The sequence below is a fragment of the Entelurus aequoreus genome, linkage group LG08 (assembly GCF_033978785.1).
Source record: "Entelurus aequoreus isolate RoL-2023_Sb linkage group LG08, RoL_Eaeq_v1.1, whole genome shotgun sequence".
Classification (NCBI taxonomy): domain Eukaryota; kingdom Metazoa; phylum Chordata; class Actinopteri; order Syngnathiformes; family Syngnathidae; genus Entelurus; species Entelurus aequoreus.
In genome coordinates this window covers 10,227,725-10,252,021 of record NC_084738.1, presented here as the reverse complement: position 1 = coordinate 10,252,021, position 24,297 = coordinate 10,227,725, and the positions used below count along the sequence as shown (strand labels likewise).

Genomic DNA, 24,297 nt, shown 5'->3' with positions numbered 1-24,297 from the left:
CATTTTAACGCATTTATCGGCCGATGATATCGGCAGGCCTAGTATATATCTGTATCATGAATCAATTTAAGTGGACCCCGACTTAAACAAGTTGAAAAACTTATTGGGGTGTTACCATTTAGTGGTCAATAGTACGGAATATGTACTTCACTGTGCAATCTACTAATAAAAGTTTCAATCAATCAATCAATATCTTGACATTTTCTAAACACCAGAAAACGTTTGCAGGCAAGCAATGGGCAAGCCTACATTTTTATTGACAGGTTTCATCCATCCATTTTTCAACCGATTGTCCCTTTTGGGGTGTCAGGGGGTGCTGGAGCCTATTTGATCTGCTAATTCAGGGGTGTCAAACGTAAGGCCCCCGCGAACAGGTTTTATCCGGCCCACGGGATGAGTTTGCTATGTATAAAAATGAGCCGAAATTTTTGAATGAAAGAAACTGCTGTTCTAAATGTGTCCACTAGATGTCGCATTAGCAATTTTTTGTATGTTTGTGTGTACAGCTCCACTAATGGACATTGGAGTGTTACTTTCAAAGGCAACATTAAAGTATTGCTAGAAACATGATTTTATATGGGACTTTATTGTATTATATGTATAGTACATGTTCCAAAAAGAAAAAAGCATAAAACACCACCAGAATTAGAGATATTACAAGTCAAAGTGATGAAGCTTGATTGAAACTTTTATTAGTAGATTGCACAGTGAAGTACATATTCCGTACAATTGACCACTAAATGGTAACACCCGAATAAGTTTGTCAACTTGTTTGAGTCGGGGTCCACATACGCTCATGACTTGGTGTAACTAAACATTACCCTATAAGATGAAGGCAATGGCATTTTATTGATATTTGAAATGTATTCAATGTTTATAAATGAATATTTAAATATACTAAATGTAAAAAAGGGAATAAATATTCAAAATAAGATCATTAAAGGAAATCTAGTTTGGTTACGCCATCATGAGCGCTACACAAGGTTGTAAAATCTTCAACTACAATTCTAAATAAGATGTCAAAAGCAAACTGAAATCAAATACACACAGCTTAAAGATTGATCAATACCTATTTAAATTTAGTAATACATACACTACCGTTCAAAAGTTTGGGGTCACATTAAAATGTCCTTATTTTTCAATGAAGATAATTTTAAACTAGTCTTAACTTTAAAGAAATACACTCTATACATTGCTAATGTGGTAAATGACTATTCTAACTGCAAATGTCTGGTTTTTGGTGCAATATCTACATAGGTGTATAGAGGCCCATTTCCAGCAACTATCACTCCAGTGTTCTAATGGTACAATGTGTTTGCTCATTGGCTCAGAAGGCTAATTGATGATTAGAAAACCCTTGTGCAATCATGTTCACACATCTGAAAACACTTTAGCTCGTTACAGAAGCTACAAAACTGACCTTCCTTTGAGCAGATTGAGTTTCTGGAGCATCACATTTGTGGGGTCAATTAAACGCTCAAAATGGCCAGAAAAAGAGAACTTTCATCTGAAACGTGACAGTCTATTCTTGTTCTTAGAAATGAAGGCTATTCCACAAAATTGTTTGGGTGACCCCAAACTTTTGAACGGTAGTGTAAATATGATGATTTATCAAAACACAAAAGAAATATACCTGAACAGAACGCTCATGATGGTCACACCAAAAAGTAATGCTATGAATCGCGTTTTAACAAGTTTTTGGGGCATTTTTATGCTATTTCCAAGCATCTCCTTTTTATTATGGTTGATTTTAAATGGTCAAACTAATGCATATTATACATGCATGCCCTAGTAAACAAAACAAAAAAGCCATATTTATTTTGATTGTTACATTTTGAAGTACATTTGTGCAGGTGGGTGCGAATGTACCCATTACCAGAGCTGTACACTTGTAGATGATGCTACATATGTAAAAAACAAACAAACAACAACAACACATGATGTTAGTGCACCTTCCATCCATCCATTTTCTACCGCTTGTACCTTTTGACAAAAATTAGCAAACTAAATAAATAACATCCTGTAATTTGATTTTGATATTTTTTTTTTTATCTTGATAGATTGAAAATTAACATTCACATATTTTGGGGCGGTATAGCTCGGTTGGCCGTGCCAGCAACTTGAGGGTTCCAGGTTCGATCCCCGCTTCCGCCATCCTAGTCACTGCCGTTGTGTCCTTGGGCAAGACACTTTACCCACCTGCTCCCAGTGCCACCCACACTGGTTTAAATGTAACTTATATATTGGGGTTCACTATGTAAAGCGCTTTGAGTCACTAGAGAAAAAGCGCTATATAAATATAATTCACTTCACGCTATTTTATTTTAGAAAGTATAAATAACGACAAATAAAAGAAGAATAGTATTAACCGCAACATGTAAGTGTAAAAAAAACCCCACCAACATTATGATTTGTACATTTTCAGAATGTGCTTGTTCTATTTTTAAACAAAGAAAACAATCTAAAGTTGTCTTTATTTTTAAGTTATCGTGCCGTGATTTTACCAGTCCGGTCCACTTGGGAGTAGATTTTCCTCCATGTGGCCCCCCCATCTAAAATGAGTTTGACACCCCTGTGCTAATTGCATCATAATCATAATCATCTGGTGGCATTTTTGCATCGCGAGCCACCTATTGGAGACCCCTGCCGTAAAACATCCATCCATCTATCCATTTTCTACCGTTTGTCCCTCAGCTTTATCAGTATCACGCTTCAAACCCCACTTTCAAAAGCCGTGCACTACAAAAGCTAATCTTGACTTCTTCATTTTGATAAAACCCCCCACAAATTGTTCATTTATTTTTGTTTCCTACCTTTGTTAATGTTGCTGATACATTTGAATAATGTATTATGAATTTAGTTTATTTAATTGTATTTTTTATTTTCCAATATTAAATGATTCAAGTTGGTAAAAAAAAAAAGTATGGTTTAAATAAGGATTTTTTTTATTTATTTCAGGCAAATTGATGCACTAAATGTTCATATTTTGTTAATATTCAGTGTTTTATTGTTCATAGTTAATATTGTAAATCCCACTTTATTTATTTTCATGTACATTTTGGTGTCCCATTCAGTAAAAAACTGTAAAATTCCATTCCGTTTTTTGGAGGTGGTGTTTTTTTTAAATTGCAGGCAAATTGATGCACTAAATGTTCATATGTTGTTAATATTCGGTGTTTTATTGTTCGTAGTTAATATTGTAAATCCCACTTTCTTTATTTTCATATACATTTTGGGTGTCCCATTCAGTAAAAAAAACTGTAAAATTCCATTCCGTTTTTTTGAGGTGGTCTGTCATAACTTTTTTAAACTCTATCAGACATTGTGACTTTTGGTGTTATAGTTCTTGAAAAAAATGGACCCAAACACACATACTGTACAGCACATTTTTACAGCTAAATGTGTATATATCATTTATACACACATACACATTTTGTCTCTCAATGTGGCCCCCGAGTCAAAATATTTGCCCACCTCTGTACTACTGTATTTAGTATTAATGTATTAAGTATTATGGTATTATAGCACAGGTGTCAAACTCAAGGGCCGTGGGCCACATAATTTTAAGTGGTGGAGATAATGTGTGTCTTTTCTTACTGAACGTATTCGACTTTACACGTTAACAGAAACAAGTTGATCTAATAATCATCCATCTTTCGTCCGTTTATCAAAAGTGGGGTCGCGGGGGCAGCAGCCTAAGCAGAGAAGCCCAGACTTTCATCTCCCTGCAGCTGCCTTGTCCAGCTCTTCACATGGCCTTCAGTTGGACGCGCTCTAAACACCTCCCCAGGGATTTGTCCGGGGGGCATGCTGACCAGATGACTGAACCATATTATCCAATATTGCAACAAATATTTAAATGTTCATCCATTCCAAACATCTTTTGTTAAAATCAAGATAAAAACTTAAATATCTGCTAGACTTATCCATCAAATTGTACACTGTAACAATGTTTTTTATTGTAAAGTCTGTTGATTTTACCATAACAAATCTGATAGTTCAATAATTCAAGTCGGTCAAAAAATGTTTATATTTAAAATAAGGTTTAAAAATGTTTTTATTTTAAGCAAATTGATGCACTTTAAATCTTTGTTTCAGATTAAAAACTGTTAGTAAAGTTAGTCTTTTTTGTAAGTTGGTCCATATTTTTTCATTTTGTTTTCTGGAATTTTCATAAGGATGCAGAGGTGTACTTATCACAATTTCATAGACAAATGATACTATTTATAGTCGCGGTGGTGTGGCGTAGGAGACAATAATTGAGACCCACTGGTGTAATAATAATTGTGATATATTACTGAATTTTGAGTGTGTGAATGTTGTCTGTCTGTCTGTGTTGGCCCTGTGATGAGGTGGCGACTTGTCCAGGGTGTACCCCGCCTTCCGCTCGAATGTAGCTGCGATAGGCTCCATAGCGATAGCACAAGCGGTAGAAAATGGATGGATGGATACATTTTACTGTAAAACAAAAAACGGTGGTATCGTTTTTCCATTTACAGTAATACACTGTAAAAAAGAAAAAACACTGTAGATTTTGCAGTAAAAACAGTGGTACTGCTTTTACATTTCCATGTATATATTGTAAAAAAATATTGTACATATTACGGTAAAATTTAGGCAACTGAACTGTCGTTTTTTACTGTAATAATAATAGTGTAATTGGGCTATTTACATTTATGTATTATTTACTGTTAAACGTAAGTGGCCCTCTGAGGGCCGCCATAACTGCAATGTGGCCCTCAAGTTTGACACCCCTGTATTATAGTATGTATATACATTTTCTGACAGTAAAATCACAAATAAAACATTTTTTTCTTTAAATTGTGTCCTCTTAAAAAAACAAATTTCCATGACCTTTATTATTCTAACATTGCACAGTGTTGCCATACTCAGTGTGAACACTAGGGCGCAGCAGAGCGCACATTTACATCCTATAAGTCGCTTTGTTAGCTGCTGGAAAATGGACTTTATTAACTTATCTTCTAGCTTGCTGCGTGTTTTACATAAAAAATTAAAAATAAATGTTGGCGTTGGGATGAAAAAAAGTTGATCTCTGACTTTGCACCGAGGCTGCAGGCGGAGTCTCCGTCGCCCCCCACATCACACCCATCCAGCTGCAGGGGGAAGGCAAAGAGGGGCGACCCAGGCAGACTGCCGCACTCTCAGCGGCGCTTCTGACGGAGCTCAGGCCGAGCAGAGGCGTCATGATGTCGGCTGTGGAGACGTCGGCGTGCCGGCCTGCTGCAGCACAACTGCTCAACTGGGTCTACATGTCCCTGCAGGACGACGCCCGGGACTCGAACCACTCGGAGCCCACTGCTGCTGACCTGACCACCAACTACCTGAACAACTTCTTGCACCTGAGGACCGAGGTATATTTATTTGTTCATCACTTTTGGACTTTTCCCCTTGCTTTTGCACTTTCAAAGTACAAAGTTGTTGAGCTGTTACAGCACTATGAGTAGCAGTGCTGTATGCTGGCATACTGTATTGATTGTAGGATTGTAGGAAACTATACAAATTCATGTTGTAGACGACAACCACGCATCCCACCAGGCATCCTCCATTTGTTTTCGTCTGCAGAAGAAAAGCTTAAACATTCCCAACAGTCATACATACAAGTGTGAAAAATGTAGAAAAATGCATTAAAAATTTTAAAGAGGTGTCCAAAGTGTGGCATTTGCGACTTTCTACGGACAAAATAAGCAAGTTTTTGTTTGGAAAACAAACAAAAAAACACAAAAGAAAAATTTGCGACTTTCTACAGACAAAATAAGCAAATTTTTAAATAGAAAACAAACAAAAAAACGCAAAGGAAAAATGGAACCACCCCAATATCCTCCAAAAGTGTGACCTGAAAACCAAAATGGTCAATGGCCCGTGCGTCTTCTACGCGGTGTTTGATGAACATACGTACACTTTTTGAGTGTGCTAAAGTCGTAGTATGATAATGGTACCAATAAACAATAAAAAAAAATAAAAAATTACATCACATTGTATTGTTTTTTGTTACTTTCCGGTGTACGTATGGGATCCCGGGATGCAGAAACGGTAGGCAAGTGCAGAAAAGAAGCCCTCTTTATTAGGGAAACGAAGGTAACCATAAAAAAAAAACAAACAGGCGTATGACACGTACATGAAGGGGTAACGTTGAGGTACAAAATAATCCAGTCCCGAAAAAGCCTCCTGATCGGCAACCAGGGGCAGGCGAAGGAAGGAGTGGTGGCAAATTAGGGCAAACAGGAAGTGGAATGAAAAATGAATGCACTGGACAGGAAATAATACAAAATACAAGAAAGTAATACAGTAATAACTGTCATGAAAATATGTTGTATGTACAAAAAAAGTACAAAGTGGCCCCTGCAGCTTTCAACTTTTCTATATGCGGCCCTTGCTGGAAAAAGTTTGGACACCCCTGCCTTAAAATCATGGAAGCTATACATTTCTTAAAATGTGTCATAGTTTACTCTGTTACTCTTAATTATTACTACCCCAGTCCTTCTCAATTATTGTCTCCCCCGCGAATATAAATAGTATCATTTGTCTATGAAATTGTGATAAGTACACCTCTGCATGGCATTGTATCCTTATTAACATTCAAGAAAACACAAAAATAAATATGGATCAACTTACAAGGAGTAACTTTACTAACATTGTTTTTAATCTGGAACAGAGAGATTTAAAGTGCATCAATTTGCCAAAAATAAAAACATTTTTAAACCTTATTTAAAATATAATTTTTTTTTGACTGACTTGAATTTTTAGATACTGAAAAAATAATAAAATAAACTTAATAAATAATAATAGTCAAATTGATCAATGAGCAAGTTTTGTAATGCACAGCTTTTCAAAGCGGGGTTTGAAGCATGATACTGATAAAGCACGTCCCCCTGGGGAGTTACAGAATTATATGCAAATGTATGTTTTAATTACAGTATGTTAAACTAAAACAAAATAAAAATTGAATTAAAGTTTGATTGAAAAAGTATAAAAATCGTTTTGTAGTGGAGGGGGCTTCAAAATACATTTCTGCTTCGAGCCCCCAGTCGCAGATATCAATAACATCGTGATATTCTTCAGATTTGCACGTGTACTTTGGTAGTAATCGTCTTTGTTGGAGCAAAAATATTTACCTCATAGACAACAAACCGTTTTTAATCACTCACCACGATACATGTTGAGTGTGCACTGGATAGAATGCGTGTTGGAATTGGCCTCGTTGTTAACATAAGATTGGCAATTAAAGTTAAAAAGAGCGTCGGACTTTGTGTGACTTCTCCGGCAAGGTATAATACATTATATTTTTTTTAAATTTCCCCCGAAAAGTGAATTATATTTATGTAGCGCTTTTCTCTCGAGATTTAAAGTGCTTTATATAGTAAAACCCATGATCTCCATCTTTAAGCTACATTTTTAAACAAGTGTGGGTGGCACTGGGAGAAGGTGGGTTAAGTATCTTGCCCAAGGACACAACAGCGGTGACTGGAACGATGATGGAAGCAGGGCTCGAACCTGGAACCCTCAAGTGGCTGGCACGACCACTCTACCAACCGAGCCGCGCCGCCCCTCCTATTTTAGGTGTGGCGGCTTTTATTTTACTGTGGCGATGCGTCGGGATCAATTACATTAAGAGGAAACTCTGTTGTACTTAGCAGCCTGGACAGAGCGACAAACGGCAAGGCTATTTTGCAAAAGCCAACCAGGCGGTGTGTAACGAAGTAAAATAAAATATATGATTCTCGATTCTTATCTAATACGATTTTGAATCGTTTAAAAATGTTCAAAAATAGATTTTTAAAAAGCCGTATTTTAGGCCACGTCCGGTTTTATCGTATACCAAATAATATAATAATAATATACAATATAATATATACTATATATAATAAAAAATATAATAATAATATAATAATATATATATATATATACAAAAATATAATAATAATATAATAATAAAAAAATAAATAATAAAATAAATAAATACATTTAAAAAAAATATATATATATATACACATTGCGAGAATCCTGTTGAATCGATTACGAATCGAATCGGCACACCAAGAATCGGGTTGGAATTGAACCGTGAATTGTTGCAAGATTCACAGCCCTACAAAATATGCATGATTATATTTATTGACTTATTTTTGACTGGCAGGAGCGCGCTGTTTTGTTGGCTACGCCACGACTCCCCCCCCACTCTTTTTCAACCTTGCGATTAAAACGATTAAAAAAACAAGTCCCTCTGCCGCAGTAGGGATTGTCAGTGTGTGACGGCGCCGGGTATCCGGAGTCACGGTCACCCTCGGGTGCCACAACGCGACAACAACGGCGGCGATTGTGCGGCGCGAGTAGCGGCATTCGGCCCCGTGTAAGAATGTCGTTTTGTTCTGGGTCAGGAAATTGACACGCTTGCCTGACAGTGGACGCATCTGCCAGGAGATAATGGCGAGCTCTGTTTGAGGGGCGGACAGGAAGATGAATCAGTCTGACAGAGTTTCATTGAAGAAATCCATCAATGACACTCGACTGTACCTTTCCAACAGGCGTGTTCAACTTGTTTTCACCGAGGGCCACGTCACACTTATGGTAACAGTGGATAAAATATACAAACCCCAAAACCAGTGAAGTTGGAACGTTGTGTAAATGGTAAATAAAAACAGAATACAATGATTTGCAAATCCTTTTCAACTTATATTCAATTGAATAGACTGCAAAGACAAGATACTTAACATTCAAATTGGTAAACTTTGTTATTTTTTGCAAATATTAGCTCATTTGGAATTTAATGCCTGCAACATGTTTCAAAAAAGCTGGCACAAGTGGCAAAAAAGACTGAGAAAGTTGAGGAACGCTCATCAAACACTTATCTGGAACGTCCCACAAGTGTACAGGCTAATTGGGAACAGGTGGGTGCCATGATTGGGTATAAAAGCAGCTTCCGTGAAATGCTCAGTCATTCACAAACAAGGATGGGGCGAGGGTCACCACTTTGTCAACAAATGCGTGAGCAAATTGTCCAACAGTTTAAGCACAACATTTCTCAACGAGCTATCGCAAGGAATTTAGGGATTTCACCATCTACGGTCCGTAATATCATCAAAAGGTTCAGAGAATCTGGAGAAATCACTGCACGTAAGCCATGATATTACGGACTTTCCATCCCTCAAGCGGTACTGCATCAAAAAGCGACAACGGTGTGTAAAGGATATCACCACACGGGCTCAGGAACACTTCAGAAAAGCACTGTCAGTATTTACAGTTGGTCGCTACATCTGTAAGTGCAAGTTAAAACTCTACTATACATTTATCAACAACACCCAGAAACGCCGCCGGCTTCGCTGGGCCCGAGCTCATCTAAGATGGACTGATGCAAAGTGGAAAAGTGTTCTTTGGTCTGACGAGTCCACATTTCAAATTGTTTTTGGAAACTGTGGACGTCGTGTCCTCCGGACCAAAGAGGAAAAAAAACATCTGGATTGTTACAGGCGCAAAGTTGAAAAGCTAGCATGTGTGATGGTATGAGGGTGTATTAGTGCCCAAGGCATGGGTAACTTACACATCTGTGAAGGCACCATTAATGCTGAAAGGTACATAGTTTTTGGAAAAAAATATGTTGCCATCCAAGCAACGTTATCATGGACGCCCCTGCTTATTTCAGCAAGACAATGCCAAGCCACGTGTTACAACAGTGTGGCTTCATAGTAAAAGAGTGCCGGTACTAGACTGGCCTGCCTGTAGTCCAGACCTGTCTCCCATTGAAAATGTGTGGCGCATTATGAAGCCTAAAATACCACAACGGACTGTTGAACAACTTAAGCTGTACATCAAGCAAGAATGGGAAAGAATTCCACCTGAGAAGCTTCAAAAATTGGTCTCCTCAGTTCCCAAACGTTTACTGAGTGTTGTTACAAGGAAAGGCCATGTAACACAGTGGTAAAAATGCCCCTGTGCCAACTTTTTTGCAATGTGTTTCTGCCATTAAATCCTAAATTAATGAGTCGCAAAAAAAAAAAGAATTCTGTTTTTATTTACGAGTTACACAACGTGCCAACTTCACGGGTTTTGTGTTTTGTGAATGTCTATGCCTATGCCAGTGATTGTCAAACTGTGGTACGGTACGCGGGCGCCATCTCCCTACCTATCATTTAGCGCGCTTTCCTTTTTGCCGCTCTTCTCCGCCAGTCCTTCAACCACAACCTGTGCAAGGTTTCCTCGCCCCACGGTTCCCTGGGCAACATCGTGGAAGGCCTGAGCTGTCTGGCGGACCACTTCTCCAACCTCTCCCTGTCCCCCGACTCCCGCAAGCACGGCAGCAAGAGGCCTCCTCCGCCCAACTACCTGTGCCACCTTTGCTTCAACAAGGGTCACTACATCAAAGATTGTCCACAGGTAAGATGGCCACCGAGACAATTTACCTGGCTTTAGGTCTCCTAAAGATGTTTGATGATATTCCAAAAGTGTGACCCTAGAGGTTTGCTGCTCAAAGTGCGGTCCCGGTGGCTTGGTGCGGCTCACCAAATATAATGAGTATTCATACTGACCTCTTTCAAGCTCGCTAGAGGCATCCCGATTTGATACTGATATCGGATATCAGTCTGATATCAGTAGTGGATTATATTGGCTTGCATGTAAAATGTCCAATTTTATTATTCCAGTTAACATCTAAATGTCCTCCAGTAAACAAACAAGGTTGCTATTTTCTTCTATTTTAGTCAAGTTATTTCCAAAAGTTACTCAAATCGAATATTGATCTGATATCGGCCCAAAATATCGATCATATCTGCTTGATATCGGGGCTCCAAAAACAATAGTTTCTGCAACATGTTTACTCATTTATCTGCTTTTTTTCCCAATAAGCACAAAAGGTTGGTCTTTTCTTGTATTCTAGTCAAGTCATTTACAAAAGGCAAACATGGTAGGCTGTAGGCTGCTAGCAGCTACACAACAGCTAAGCGCGCAAGCCAGACATATAAGTGTCCTTAATTGGACAATATTGCAGTCGAAAACCCAACATTGGTTAATATAAACAAGTATTAAATCATTATAGTTGCATATTACTTACACAAAGTCTCTAGGCTACTAGGAGCCAGCAGCTACACAACAGCTAAGCGCGCAAGTTAGACATAGGTAGTAATAAGTGTCCTTAATTGGACAATATTGCAGTCGAAAACCCAACATTGGTCAATATAAACAAGTATTAAATCATTATAGTTGCATATTACTTACACAAAGTCTCTAGGCTACTAGGAGCTAGCAGCTACACAACAGCTAAGCGCACAAGTTAGACATAGATAGTAATAAGTGTCCTTAATTGGACAATATTGCAGTCGAAAACCCAACATTGGTCAATATAAACAAGTATTAAATCATTATAGTTGCATATTAATTACACAAAGTCTCTAGGCTACTAGGAGCCAGCAGCTACACAACAACTAAGCGTGGAAGTAGACATAGGTAATAAGTGTCCTTAATTGGACAATATTGCAGTTGAAAACCCAACATTGGTCAATATAAACAAGTATTAAATCATAATAGTTGCATATTACTTACACAAAGTCTCTAGGCTACTAGAAGCTAGCAGCTACACAACAGCTAAGCGCACAAGTTAGACATAGATAGTAATAAGTGTCCTTAATTGGACAATAATGCAGTCGAAAACCCAACATTGGTCAATATAAAGAAGTATTAAATCATAACAGTTGCATATTACTTACACAAAGTCTCTAGGCTACTAGGAGATAGCAGCTACACAACAGCTAAGCGCGCAAGTTAGACATAGGTAATAAGTGTCCTTAATTGGACAATATTGCAGTCGAAAACCCAACATTGGTCAATATAAAGAAGTATTAAATCATAACAGTTGCATATTACTTACACAAAGTCTCTAGGCTACTAGGAGATAGCAGCTACACAACAGCTAAGCGCGCAAGTTAGACATAGGTAATAAGTGTCCTTAATTGGACAATATTGCAGTCGAAAACCCAACATTGGTCAATATAAAGAAGTATTAAATCATAACAGTTGCATATTACTTACACAAAGTCTCTAGGCTACTAGGAGATAGCAGCTACACAACAGCTAAGCGCGCAAGTTAGACATAGGTAATAAGTGTCCTTAATTGGACAATATTGCAGTCGAAAACCCAACATTGGTCAATATAAAGAAGTATTAAATCATAATAGTTGCATATTACTTACACAAAGTCTCTAGGCTACTAGGAGATAGCAGCTACACAACAGCTAAGCGCGCAAGTTAGACATAGGTAATAAGTGTCCTTAATTGGACAATAATGCAGTCGAAAACCCAACATTGGTCAATATAAACAAGTATTAAATCATTATAGTTGCATATTAATTACACAAAGTCTCTAGGCTATTAGGAGCTAGCAGCTACACAACAGCTAAGCGCGCAAGTTAGACATAGGTAGTAATAAGTGTCCTTAATTGGACAATATGGCAGTCGAAAACCCAACATTGGTCAATATAAACAAGTATTAAATCATTATAGTTGCATATTAATTACACAAAGTCTCTAGGCTACTAGGAGCTAGCAGCTACACAACAGCTAAGCGCGCAAGTTAGACATATATAGTAATAAGTGTCCTTAATTGGACAATATTGCAGTCGAAAACCCAACATTGGTCAATATAAAGGAGTATTAAATCATTATAGTTGCATATTAATTACACAAAGTCTCTAGGCTACTAGGAGCTAGCAGCTACACAACAGCTAAGCGCGGAAGTAGACATAGATAGTAATAAGTGTCCTTAATTGGACAACAATGCAGTCGAAAACCCAACATTGGTCTATATAAACAAGTATTAAATCATTATAGTTGCATATTACTTACACAAAGTCTCTAGGCTACTAGGAGCTAGCAGCTACACAACAGCTAAGTGCGCAAGTTAGACTTAGGTAATAAGTGTCTTTAATTGGACAATAATGCAGTCGAAAACCCAACATTGGTCAATATAAACAAGTATTAAATCATTATAGTTGCATATTACTTACACAAAGTCTCTAGGCTACTAGGAGCCAGCAGCTACACACCAGCTAAGCGCGCAAGTTAGACATAGATAGTAATAAGTGTCCTTAATTGGACAATATTGCAGTCGAAAACCCAACATTGGTCAATATAAAGAAGTATTAAATCTTTATAGTTGCATATTACTTACACAAAGTCTCTAGGCTACTAGGAGATAGCAGCTACACAACAACTAAGCGTGGAAGTACACATAGGTAATAAGTGTCCTTAATTGGACAATATTGCAGTCGAAAACCCAACATTGGTCAATATAAAGAAGTATTAAATCATTATAGTTGCATATTAATTACACAAAGTCTCTAGGCTACTAGGAGCCAGCAGCTACACAACAGCTAAGCGCGCAAGTTAGACATAGATAGTAATAAGTGTCCTTAATTGGACAATAATGCAGTCGAAAACCCAACATTGGTCAATATAAACAAGTATTAAATCATTATAGTTGCATATTAATTACACAAAGTCTCTAAGACAGAAGCGTACAAGAAAAAAAGCATCTAGTAACAAACGTGTCCGCATCATTTAAACTTATGTTTTCACACCACTTCAATTTAAAGACAGTAAGTCCATTCCTGGCAGTTAATAATAGACGATTAGTGTTCTCCGTTTGAGTAATTTCACTTGATCAAACTTGTTCTAACAATCCACACTACGAAATAATAAAAGTATGACTCCTGTTGATATCATATTGAGTTAATATTGCCATCGGCCAATACTCACGGCTCCAATATCGGTAACATGTATGAAGTGAAAAGTTGTGATTTTATTATTTACATTTAAGCTCGTAAAATAGCTGTCTTTGGCCCGGGGCCCATAGGCACGTTTTCCCTTTGGCCCTTGGAGGCATTAGGTGTCCCAGAGCTTGTTTATGAGCACCAAACGTGACAAAAATCGCTAATCTCCCTTACTTGTTTGCTTTATTTTTGAAAGAAAGTCATGGACAGCAAGCTAGATTAGCCCACCTAGTGTGTACACCCATGACTGTGTAAAAAAAAAATTGTCAGGCTTCGCTACACATATTAAAAATAAAACTTCAGTTCGCTACAGACATATGTATGATCTTTTTGTTTTTTGTTGGCAAACAGGCTAACTAAGCATGATGTTGCTGTTAAAATGTTAGCACTTTATGCTAGTGGGACTACTTTGCTGGCCCAAGCACATAAAAGGACTCCAAGCATACTTCCTTATCAAATAAAAAGCTGTACGTTAGAAGTTACTCCTGCGTTTTCCTTCTCAGCACATATTTGCGTTGGTAACGAGCTGCAGATGCCAGATCGAATATCAGCGCTCGCCTGGCCCTTAATGAAAGACGATAGGCCCCCCCCCCCCGCTCCCCGTCGGAACCGGGCACGACCTCGGCCCCCGAAACACGGCGAGAAATACAAGGCGGCGCTTCACGTGCAGCTGCGCTCGCCCATTGATCATTGCTGAGGGGAGATGCCTGACATAGGTTAGGCACGGCGGGTAATGACGGCATGACTGATGGCCAGGATGTGCCCGATGGGCAATCATTCCATCCTCAAGCAGATTTTCGAAGGAAATTCTGGCTAAAAAAAAAAAAGAGAGGCATTTTATAGTGAAGACAATTGAATGACTAACACAGGAGTGTCACACGTTCTCCACTGGAAGATTAAAGCATGCTTGGGGAATTTTGAGATGTTTCATAATCAAAACCAAAACAAAGTAAAGACTGTTTTTTAACCTGAAGGCAGGGCTCTTCTCAAGTTTGATCCCGGGTCTCAGTCATAACATTTAAAAAAAATAAGCATATATATATATATATATATATATATATATATATATATATATATATATATATATATATATATATATATATATATATATATATATATATATATATATATATATATATATATATATATATATATATATATATATATATATATTACACACACATACGTACATAAACATGTATGTATACATGTTTATGTACATACAAACATACACACACACACGTATGTATGTATACATACATACACACACATATATATATATAAAAATACACACATATATATATATATATATTATACATATATATATATACATACACACAGTCATGGTCAAAAGTTTACACACACTTGTAAAGAACATGTCATGGCTGTCTTGTGTTCGATTTCATATTACCTTTCTAGGGCTGCAACAACTAATCGATTAAATTCGATTATAAAAATAGTTGGCGATTAAAGGCCTACTGAAAGCCACTACTAGCGACCACGCAGTCTGATAGTTTATATATCAATGATGAAATCTTAACATTGCAACACATGCCAATACGGCCGGGTTAACTTATAAAGTGACATTTTAAATTTCCCGGAAATATCCGGCTGAAACGTCGCGGTATGATGACGTATGCGCGTGGCGAAGTCAGTTTAACGGAAGTTATGGTACCCCGTAGAATCCTATACAAAAAGCTCTGTTTTCATTTCATAATTCCACAGTATTCTGGACATCTTTTGCAATTTGTTTAATGAACAATGAAGGCTGCAAAGAAGACAGTTGTAGGTGGGATCGGTGTATTAGCAGCGGACTACAGCAACACAACCAGGAGGACTTTGTTGGAGAGCAGACGCGCTAGCCGCCGACCTCACCTTGACTTCCTACGTCTCCGGGCCGCCAAACGCATCGGGTGAAGTCCTTCGTCCTTCTGCCGATCGCTGGAACGCAGGTGAGCACGGGTGTTGATGAGCAGATGAGGGCTGGCTGACGTAGGTGGAGAGCTAATGTTTTTAGCATAGCTCTGTGCGGTCCGGTTGCTAAGTTAGCTTCAATGGCGTCGTTAGCACAGCATTGTTAACCTTCGCCAGCCTGGAAAGCATTAACCGTGTATTTACATGTCCACGGTTTAATAGTATTGTTGATTTTCTATCTATCCTTCCAGTCAGGGGTTTATTTTTTTTGTTTCTATATGCAGTTAAAGCACGATGCTATCACGTTAGCTCGTAGCTAAAGCATTTCGCCGATGTATTGTCGTGGAGATAAAAGGCACTGAATGTCCATTTCGCGTTCTCGACTCTCATTTTCAAGAGGATATAGTATCCCAGGTGGTTTAAAATACAAATCCGTGATCCACAATAGAAAAAGGAGAGAGTGTGGAATCCAATGAGCCAGCTTGTACCTAAGTTACGGTCAGAGCGAAAAAAGATACGTCCATCACTGCCTCTCAAGTCCTTCACTGTAACGTTCCTCATCTACGAATCTTTCATCCTCACTCAAATTAATGGGGTAATCGTCACTTTCTCGGTCCGAATCTCTCTCGCTCCATTGTAAACAACGGGGAATTGTAAGGAATACTAGCTCCTGTGACGTCACGCTACTTCCGCTACAGGCAAGGCTTTTTTTTTATCAGCGAGCAAAAGTTGCGAACTTTATCGTCGATTTTCTCTACTAAATCCTTTCAGCAAAAATATGGCAATATCGCGAAATGATCAAGTATGACACATAGAATGGATCTGCTATTCCCGTTTAAATAAAAAAAAATCATTTCAGTAGGCCTTTAATTTAGTTATCGATTCGTTGGATCTATGCTATGCGCAGAGGCTAATTTAAATTTTTATTTTTTTTTAATAAACCTTTATTTATAAACTGCAACATTTACAAACAGCTGAGAAACAATAATCAAAAATAAGTATGGTGCCAATATGCTGTTTTTTTCCCCCCAATAAAATACTGGAAAGGATAGAAATGTAGTTTGTCTCTTTTATCCGATGATTAATCGAAGTAATAATCGACAGATTAATCGATTATCAAATTAGTTGTTAGTTGCAGCCCTATACCTTTCTAAATAAAGGGGACCACAAAAATGTGCATTATTGGCTTTAATTTAACAAAACATCTTACGGTACATTAAACATATGTTTCTTATTGCCTTCAAAGAACACTTTTGTCCTTAAATAAAATAGTGAACATATTAGACAACTTGTCTTTTAGTAGCAAGCAAGCAAATAAAGGCTCCTAAGTAGTCTGCTGACGTATGCAGTAACATATTGTGTCATTTATCATTCTATTATTTTGTCAAAATTATTATGGACAAGTGGTAGAAAATGAATTATTAATCTACTCGTTCATTTACTGTTAATATCTGCTTACTTTCTCTTTTAACATGTTCTATCTACACTTCTGTTAAAATGTAATAATCACTTATTCTTCTATTGTTTGGATGTTTTACATTAGTTTTGGATGATACCACAAATTTGGGTATGGATCCGATGCCAAGTAGTTACAGGATCATACATTGGTCATATTCAAAGTCCTCATGTGTCCAGAGACGTAAATACTGAGTTTATAAACATAATATAAATGTTAAAAAAACGAAAAAAAAATTTTTTGTGGTGCTAAAAAATATAGACAAAATCATAATAGTATCAACTAGATACGCTCCTGAATTTGATATCATTACAGTGGATGTCAGGTGTAGATCCACCAATGGTGTTTGTTTACATTCGGTAAACTACGGTGTGTAGTGAAGCATGTTTAGCTATTCCTCGTCCTGCAGGGATGATACTTGTAAGAAACGTACTTTATTTGTCGCCATGGAGGCGAGGATTAGTGATTAAGAAGTAGCTAAAACACTGTTGACTGCGGATCAGAATCAGAATAGTTTTATTGCCATTGTTTGAGAACGGGTTCACAAACTAGGAATTTTTCTTGGTGCAATCGTGCAACATAAAACACATATAACACAGATTTGGATGCGGACATGGCTAGCTAACCAGCCATGTCTTAAAGCACCTCTTCCTAAGGGCGTTTCTGTGTTATAGCTTTACCTTTGTCGTTAGTTTTTAAGCCAAAATGCGTCCGTTCTCCCTTTTCTGTCTACACACATTGTCTGCTTGTAAGTACTCTGTGATTGTGCGCTGCCGAACATGCTCCTCTGCTCGTAAACCAGCAATGTCATGACGTGACAATGACGGGTAGACCGGTACGCTTCAGAGGAGGTATAGTACCGAATATGATTCAATAGTATCGCGGTGCTATACCAATACCGGTATACCGTACAACCCTAATACACATACAGTATATACCTGCTGTCCGCAGATTTGTCAGTAAAGCCACTGAATTCCTGATTTTTGTGCACGCCGGGCCTAAATTCGTCTTTTCCAAAGACTGCGTCCTGTCTGAAGGCGCCGAAGGAGAACCATGTGCGTCTTTGATGTACTTGTGCAACATGTCCTACATATGAGGCGAGGCGCAGACATGCCATCATCATAAGACTGAAGCCATTGATTCAAAACATTCGCAGCGGCTCAGTCTTGTCTTGTCCGGTCGGGGAAATCAAAGAATGCCACAGGAAGTGGTCGTTCTGGGTCTTGAGCAGCCTTCCTGTAAGCGTAACGAGAGGGCTTTTTTTTGACAAGAGGCCGATGAGGCACAATGATGATCATACCCGTTTAGGCGGTAACTTGACGCTGATAGCAAACATGCCTTTGATATTTCATTGCATGTATTTTACCGTGGGGGTTTAAGCAACACAATATTACTTGGAGATATTCATGTTTCTACTTTACTGCCTCCTGACCCCTTTTAAGTGTGCAAAATCTGGAAACGGTTTATATCGCCGAGCTCTGGGACACTCTGCTCTGAAAGGATGATGTCATGTGTTGCTAATATGTCAGGGAACGGATTACGAAGCCGTCGTCACAACAAAGGCTTCTCGCCATTTTGCGGTTCATCTGAAACTTATTGATCTGTTTGGATGGAATGTGTGGCACTGACATGGAGCTGATGTCTCACTCTGATGAGAAAAACACATACTTCAACATTTTTGAGAGTTAAAACTAGCACAGCTGAACCCGGACATTGTGAGGGTACGCAGAGTTACAGTGTGCGAACACCTAATGAGTGCATGGTGGGAAGAAACCCTGCGAGGAAGAAGCGAGATTGGTGTCTTCAGAGGGGTTGTTGTATTGTTCACTCTGCTCGTTTAAAGTGTCAGCTTCCAAGAAATATTTGGTTTTATTCGAAAAAAATAATAGGACCGAGAAGAGCAATCCCTGAAGGGATTGCGTGTTGATGCTACAATACTGAAGTTGAACTTTAAAATGACTAATTTCTGAAAGGGAGCACACAATTCCTGAACAGGCTGAATATTTTGGAGTTGGAACGATTTGAATCGGCTAAAAAAATGTGGGAGTTGTAGAACTTTGAAAAATGTCCCATTCTTTTCAATGGGAATTTCATGGAAATTTGGGAATTTCGGGGAAAAAAGGCAATTTTTTGGAAAATGCTAAATATTTTGAATGTTGTAAAATAGGTTTAAATCAGGGGTCCCCAAACTACGGCCCGCCAGTGTCCAAAATCCGGCACACAGGAAGTCCCAAGTTAAATTTTTTTTTTACAAAAAAAAGTATAATTTTAAAAAAAATCTGTCCTTTCTAATCCATTTTCTACTACTTGTTACTCTCTGGGTTTCCTAGCCACTCATGCAAATCATATTGTCTAAAAATGCATTTTCCCATCGATATCGTATATACACACACACACACACACACACGTTAGGTCTTTTTCGCAGGTTTCTCTGCTCTTCAGGGGATTTTATAAAATAATGTATAATTGTTTATATATTTATAAGAAAAAATAAAAAGAGTTATAAATATATATTCATAAAAATAAAATCCCCTGAAGAGCAGGGAAACCTGCGAAACAGGCTTGTAGGGATGAAATAGCCTCTATGTTTTTTCCCGACCTAACGTATATTCCGCTCTACCCCAGTATTGAGTACTGTATAACGAATAAACCACAGAAACCTCTAATAATAATAATAATATACACACACACACACACACACACACACACACACACACACACACACACACACACACACACACACACACACACACACACACACACACACACACACACACACACACACACACACACACACACACACACACACACACACACACACACACACAGCTCGGCCCCCGTCCAAATTGTTTTAACATTAAAATGTCCCGTGTGGTTGGAATTTTTCAAATCAGTTGAGAAATGTTGAAGTAGTAACATTTTTAGTTGATAAATAGTATTACGGAATTCCTGGAATTTCGGGAAAACCGGGAATTTTTACTGTTAAAAAAACTTTGTTTTTTTGTCCTGATTAAGAGGAATGATTTGACGGTGGAATGGTTGAAAGTAAACAGAAAATATGGCTGACCACATTTTATAGTAGGCATGTGGTCCAGCATTAGAGGTAGAACATAAACATTCTGGGCTAAGAATGGTAAAAACTGAGAAATTGACTCCATCATCAAAACCAGGTTGGGTGGGATTTTTCTGTTGTTATTTGTCAAAAGAAGGGGTGTACAGTATATCGTTAGGATTTTATCAATATCAATACCAATATCAATAATCTTTATCGATACCAGTATTCATCGGAACTCTTATCGGTACTGTATGTAATTTGTGTAACTACAGATGTGAAAAAATGCATTTATTATTAGCATATTTATTAGCACAAGAGGTTGTACACCACCAACATCATGTAACATCTCACAGCAGGGAAGTAATCTTGTAAAAATCACAGATCCATCATATTAAATACTATTTTTTAGTATTGAAAAAGTTAGTAAAAACGAATAAATAAAATGACTTTCATATCAAATATATCATCAACACAATCAATTAGCATGTCAGGTGGGTGTGCATTTTGTAAAAGGATGTATTGTTATTTGTATTTAAGTGACGGACCAAAGGCCATAGTGACTGTTGACAGCTACCGACCTATACGTGTGGTGCATATTATATAAATATAAAACCCTGGTGATTATTTCATTTTTCACTTTTGAGTGGATTAATATTGGTCTATGGATTACTGGATCGCGACGAGGGCAATTAATTGCGGTAACGGCGGTCGTGAGTAAAGCGTGTTTACTTCAAACTGACATTAACTCTTATTAGTGTGCGTAACTATGAGGGATTTATGAGGAGGAAGTATTGTTGTTACAAACTTTTGTCTGGTGTTGCTTCCTTATTTGTTATTATTCCAAGCTGATTATCAGATCCTACCCGTGTCTTTTTTTTTTAAGTGTAGCAGCGGCACCTGAAGTGAATGTGACAGCTTGTCGTAATTACAACGGTCAGCTGGATATAAAAAAAAAAATTGCGATAACCGTATCATTAGTCCAGAATCTTAACGGTTTTCCTGCATTGACTTAATTATGAACCGGTACCAAAAATACCGATACTCAGTATACATCTCGAGTCAAGACTATGGGTGTACCAATGCCACTTTTTCACTTCCGATACAATACCAATATTGGAGCCTCGATTATTGGCCAATATCGATGTTGATCCGATACGATATCATTACACACTTAACTAGAATTTGCTGTTATTTTATTACTGTTTATTGTATTATTCACCGTTTTATTGCTTGTATTGTCTTTTGTTCCCTGTGCAGTACTTTGGTCAACTGAGGTTGTTTTAATGTGCTCTATAAATAAAGTTTGACTTGACACCTTTATTATTTTGTGTGGAATGTTAAAAAATAGGCTCGATTAAGTGAAATTAGTCAAACAGAGTACAACACTAGGTATGAAAAACACTAACCAATTTATTCAGTTGAAGTGGAGATGTAGTTTTCTTTTGGCGACACCCAGTGGCACAACAATTAAGTTAAGCAGTGACTTGTGTGATGCGGACACGTTTGTTACTGGATACTTTCAAATACACTCCAGCCTTGGAGACTTTGTATGTGTAAGTAATATGCGACTACAATTATTTGATACTTGTTTACATTGAGAAATGTGCAGTTTTAGACTGCAACACGTATTGTTTAATTAGGACAATTACAGCATTACGTATGTCTCGCTTGTGTGCTACTGTGTGCTGAGCTGTTGTGTAGCAGCTACCTCCTGGTAGTCTATAGCCTACAATGTTTATTACTTGTTGTAAATAACTTCAATAAATACAACTTGTTGTTTTGGAGCCCTGATATCAGGGATTATAGATGCAAGCAGATATTGTTTGCTGATATTAGACCAATATCTGATTTTAATACTGAATCAGGACCACCCTGGTCAAGACAGTGGAAGAGATAACAGGAGACAGACCAGCAAACCAGGGCAATACAAACTGACCTCTTTTAGGTTAATAATGTGTACGTTTCTGCCCAAATTGTCAGAAACTGACTCAAAACAAGTTTGGATAGGAATTTCTCTGGTAGAGCATTTGTCAGAAGAGTGGAAGAGATACCAGGAGACAGGACAGTACACTGGTAGAATTGGAGGTCATTATAGAAAGCAGTGGTAGTGTTTCATATACGTTAGTTTGGAAAAGAGACGGAAAATAGCAGATGCGACTACTTCTTTTCATAAAATTCTGGGTTCAAGATGTGCGAATGGCCGGTTACTTCTCTTGAGGACTTAGCCCTGCGCAGTGCCGTCATGCAGAAAAAAATCCCTGGAATTCACAGTCTGTAAGCAAAACAAACAACGGACGGACAAGGGACCACATGAATAGTATTCAGAGAAATCCACCAATCTGTCTATAGACCGTTTCGTCACGTAAAACTTCAGTTTAAAGTAAACCCCAATGATTACAACAATGTTGTCTTTGGACTTCTGTCCAGGTGAAGCCTGTTTCAGGTCTGTTGCATAGGTTCTTAAGCCTGCCCTGCTGATAAAATGCCTTATCTATGGCCCCGGATTGCTGCTGGTTTCGGCCGGATGATCTGCGGAGGAAACCATGGAATGTGGAGCAGAATCAGTCGGCTCATATATAAATGTAACAAACTGTTAAAGCCAATCCCTCACTACTTGCTTTAGACGTGCTGCCTTGTGTCCATCAATCTTGGTAAAATCACGCTTCATACATGCAGCTGCAGCCCTATTTACTTGTTGGCAAATAGTGGAGAATATTTGGCGCGGTTTTAGGACAAGTGTGATGCAATATTAGCGATCTGGGAAGCCATGTTGGAAAATGCTTCTCTTGTTGACGCGTTAGTTTGGGACCTGACAGCCCGACAGATGTGCGGAGATGTGTCAGGAGAGGAAAGATAACACAGGATTGTGGTCTGTCAGTTTGTTGTCATGGAAGAGATGACCGCACGGATCCCGACACGCTCGCTTCCTGCGTTGCCCGGGGGCTCAATGTGTCACGGCCGAGTGTAAGCGGGGGAGAAAGTGAGTAAGGGAGTGAAGGAAGGAGGGAGGGGGCTGGTGTCGGCTATTGTTTTTATCCTGATGGTTTCCAGATGATGGCGGAGGAGGGAGGCAGAAGGTTCTTGTTGCCGAGCTTATCTTGCAGCAGGGCGTTACATGGAGATGTCTGCTGGGAGAGCGTGACCTCCCAGAATGTTTTGCGGTGGATAAAGGACACAAACACAGGCGTCAAAGATGCTTCATGTTGTCCCAAAAGGGTTTTGACTGATACAATAAAACTCCCTGGATCGGTTCGCGGCCGAGTGCGAAGAGACTGGGATGAGAATCAGCGCCTGCAAGTCCGAGTCCATGGTTCTCACGCGTAAAAGGTTAGAGTGCCATCTCCGGGTTCGGGAGGAGATGTTGCCCCAAGTGGAGGTGTTCAAGTACCTCTGAGTCTTGTTCAGGAGTGAGGGAAGAGTGGATCGTAAGACCGACAGGAGGATCGGTGCGGTGTCTGCAGTGATGAAGAAGGAGCTCAGCCGAATGTACCGGTCGATCTACATTCCCATCCTCACCTAGGGTCATGAGCTTTGGGTTATGACCGAAAAGACAAGATGACGGGTACAAGCGGCAGAAATTACTTTCCTCCGTCGGCTGGCGGGGCTCACCCTTAGAGATAGGGTGAGAAGCTCTGTCATTCGGGAGGAACTAAGAGTAAAGCCGATGCTTCTCCACATCGAGAGGAGCCAGATGAGGTGGTTTGGGCATCTGGTCAGGATGCCCTCCGGACGCCGCCACATGGAAGACCCAGGACACATTGAGGAGACTGTCTCCTGGCTGGCCTGGGAACGCCTCGGGATCCCCCTGGGAGGAGCTGGACGAAGTGGCTGGGGAGAGGGAAGTCTGGGCTTCTCTGCTCGGGATGCTGGCGCAGCAGTTTAAGTGGAAGATGGATGGATGGATAATAAAACGTTAGCCAAGGGGGGAAAAAAATAATGGAAGCGATACCAGGAGACAGCGCAGCACACTAAAAGTTGAAATGGTCGAGGGGGGGATGTAGGAGGACCACTATCTTCTCAAGGGTCTTACAAATTTACCAAACAGTTGAAAAAATACTCAAGAACAAAACAAGGTTGGATGGGATTGGAGTCAAGAGTGT

At 38.8% G+C, this 24,297-nt stretch overlaps 1 protein-coding gene across 1 annotated transcript in view; it reads left to right on the top strand.

Annotated features, from left to right (window-relative positions):
- The window catches only part of LOC133655387 (zinc finger CCHC domain-containing protein 24-like), a 33,960-nt gene that overhangs the window by 2,277 nt on the left and 7,386 nt on the right, over positions 1 to 24,297 (top strand). Inside the window, exons 2-3 of the mRNA XM_062055503.1 lie at positions 5,077 to 5,372; positions 10,180 to 10,386. Coding sequence (XP_061911487.1) covers positions 5,205 to 5,372; positions 10,180 to 10,386 — 375 coding nt within the window. The 5' untranslated portion in view covers positions 5,077 to 5,204. The remainder of the gene's footprint in view (positions 1 to 5,076; positions 5,373 to 10,179; positions 10,387 to 24,297) is intronic.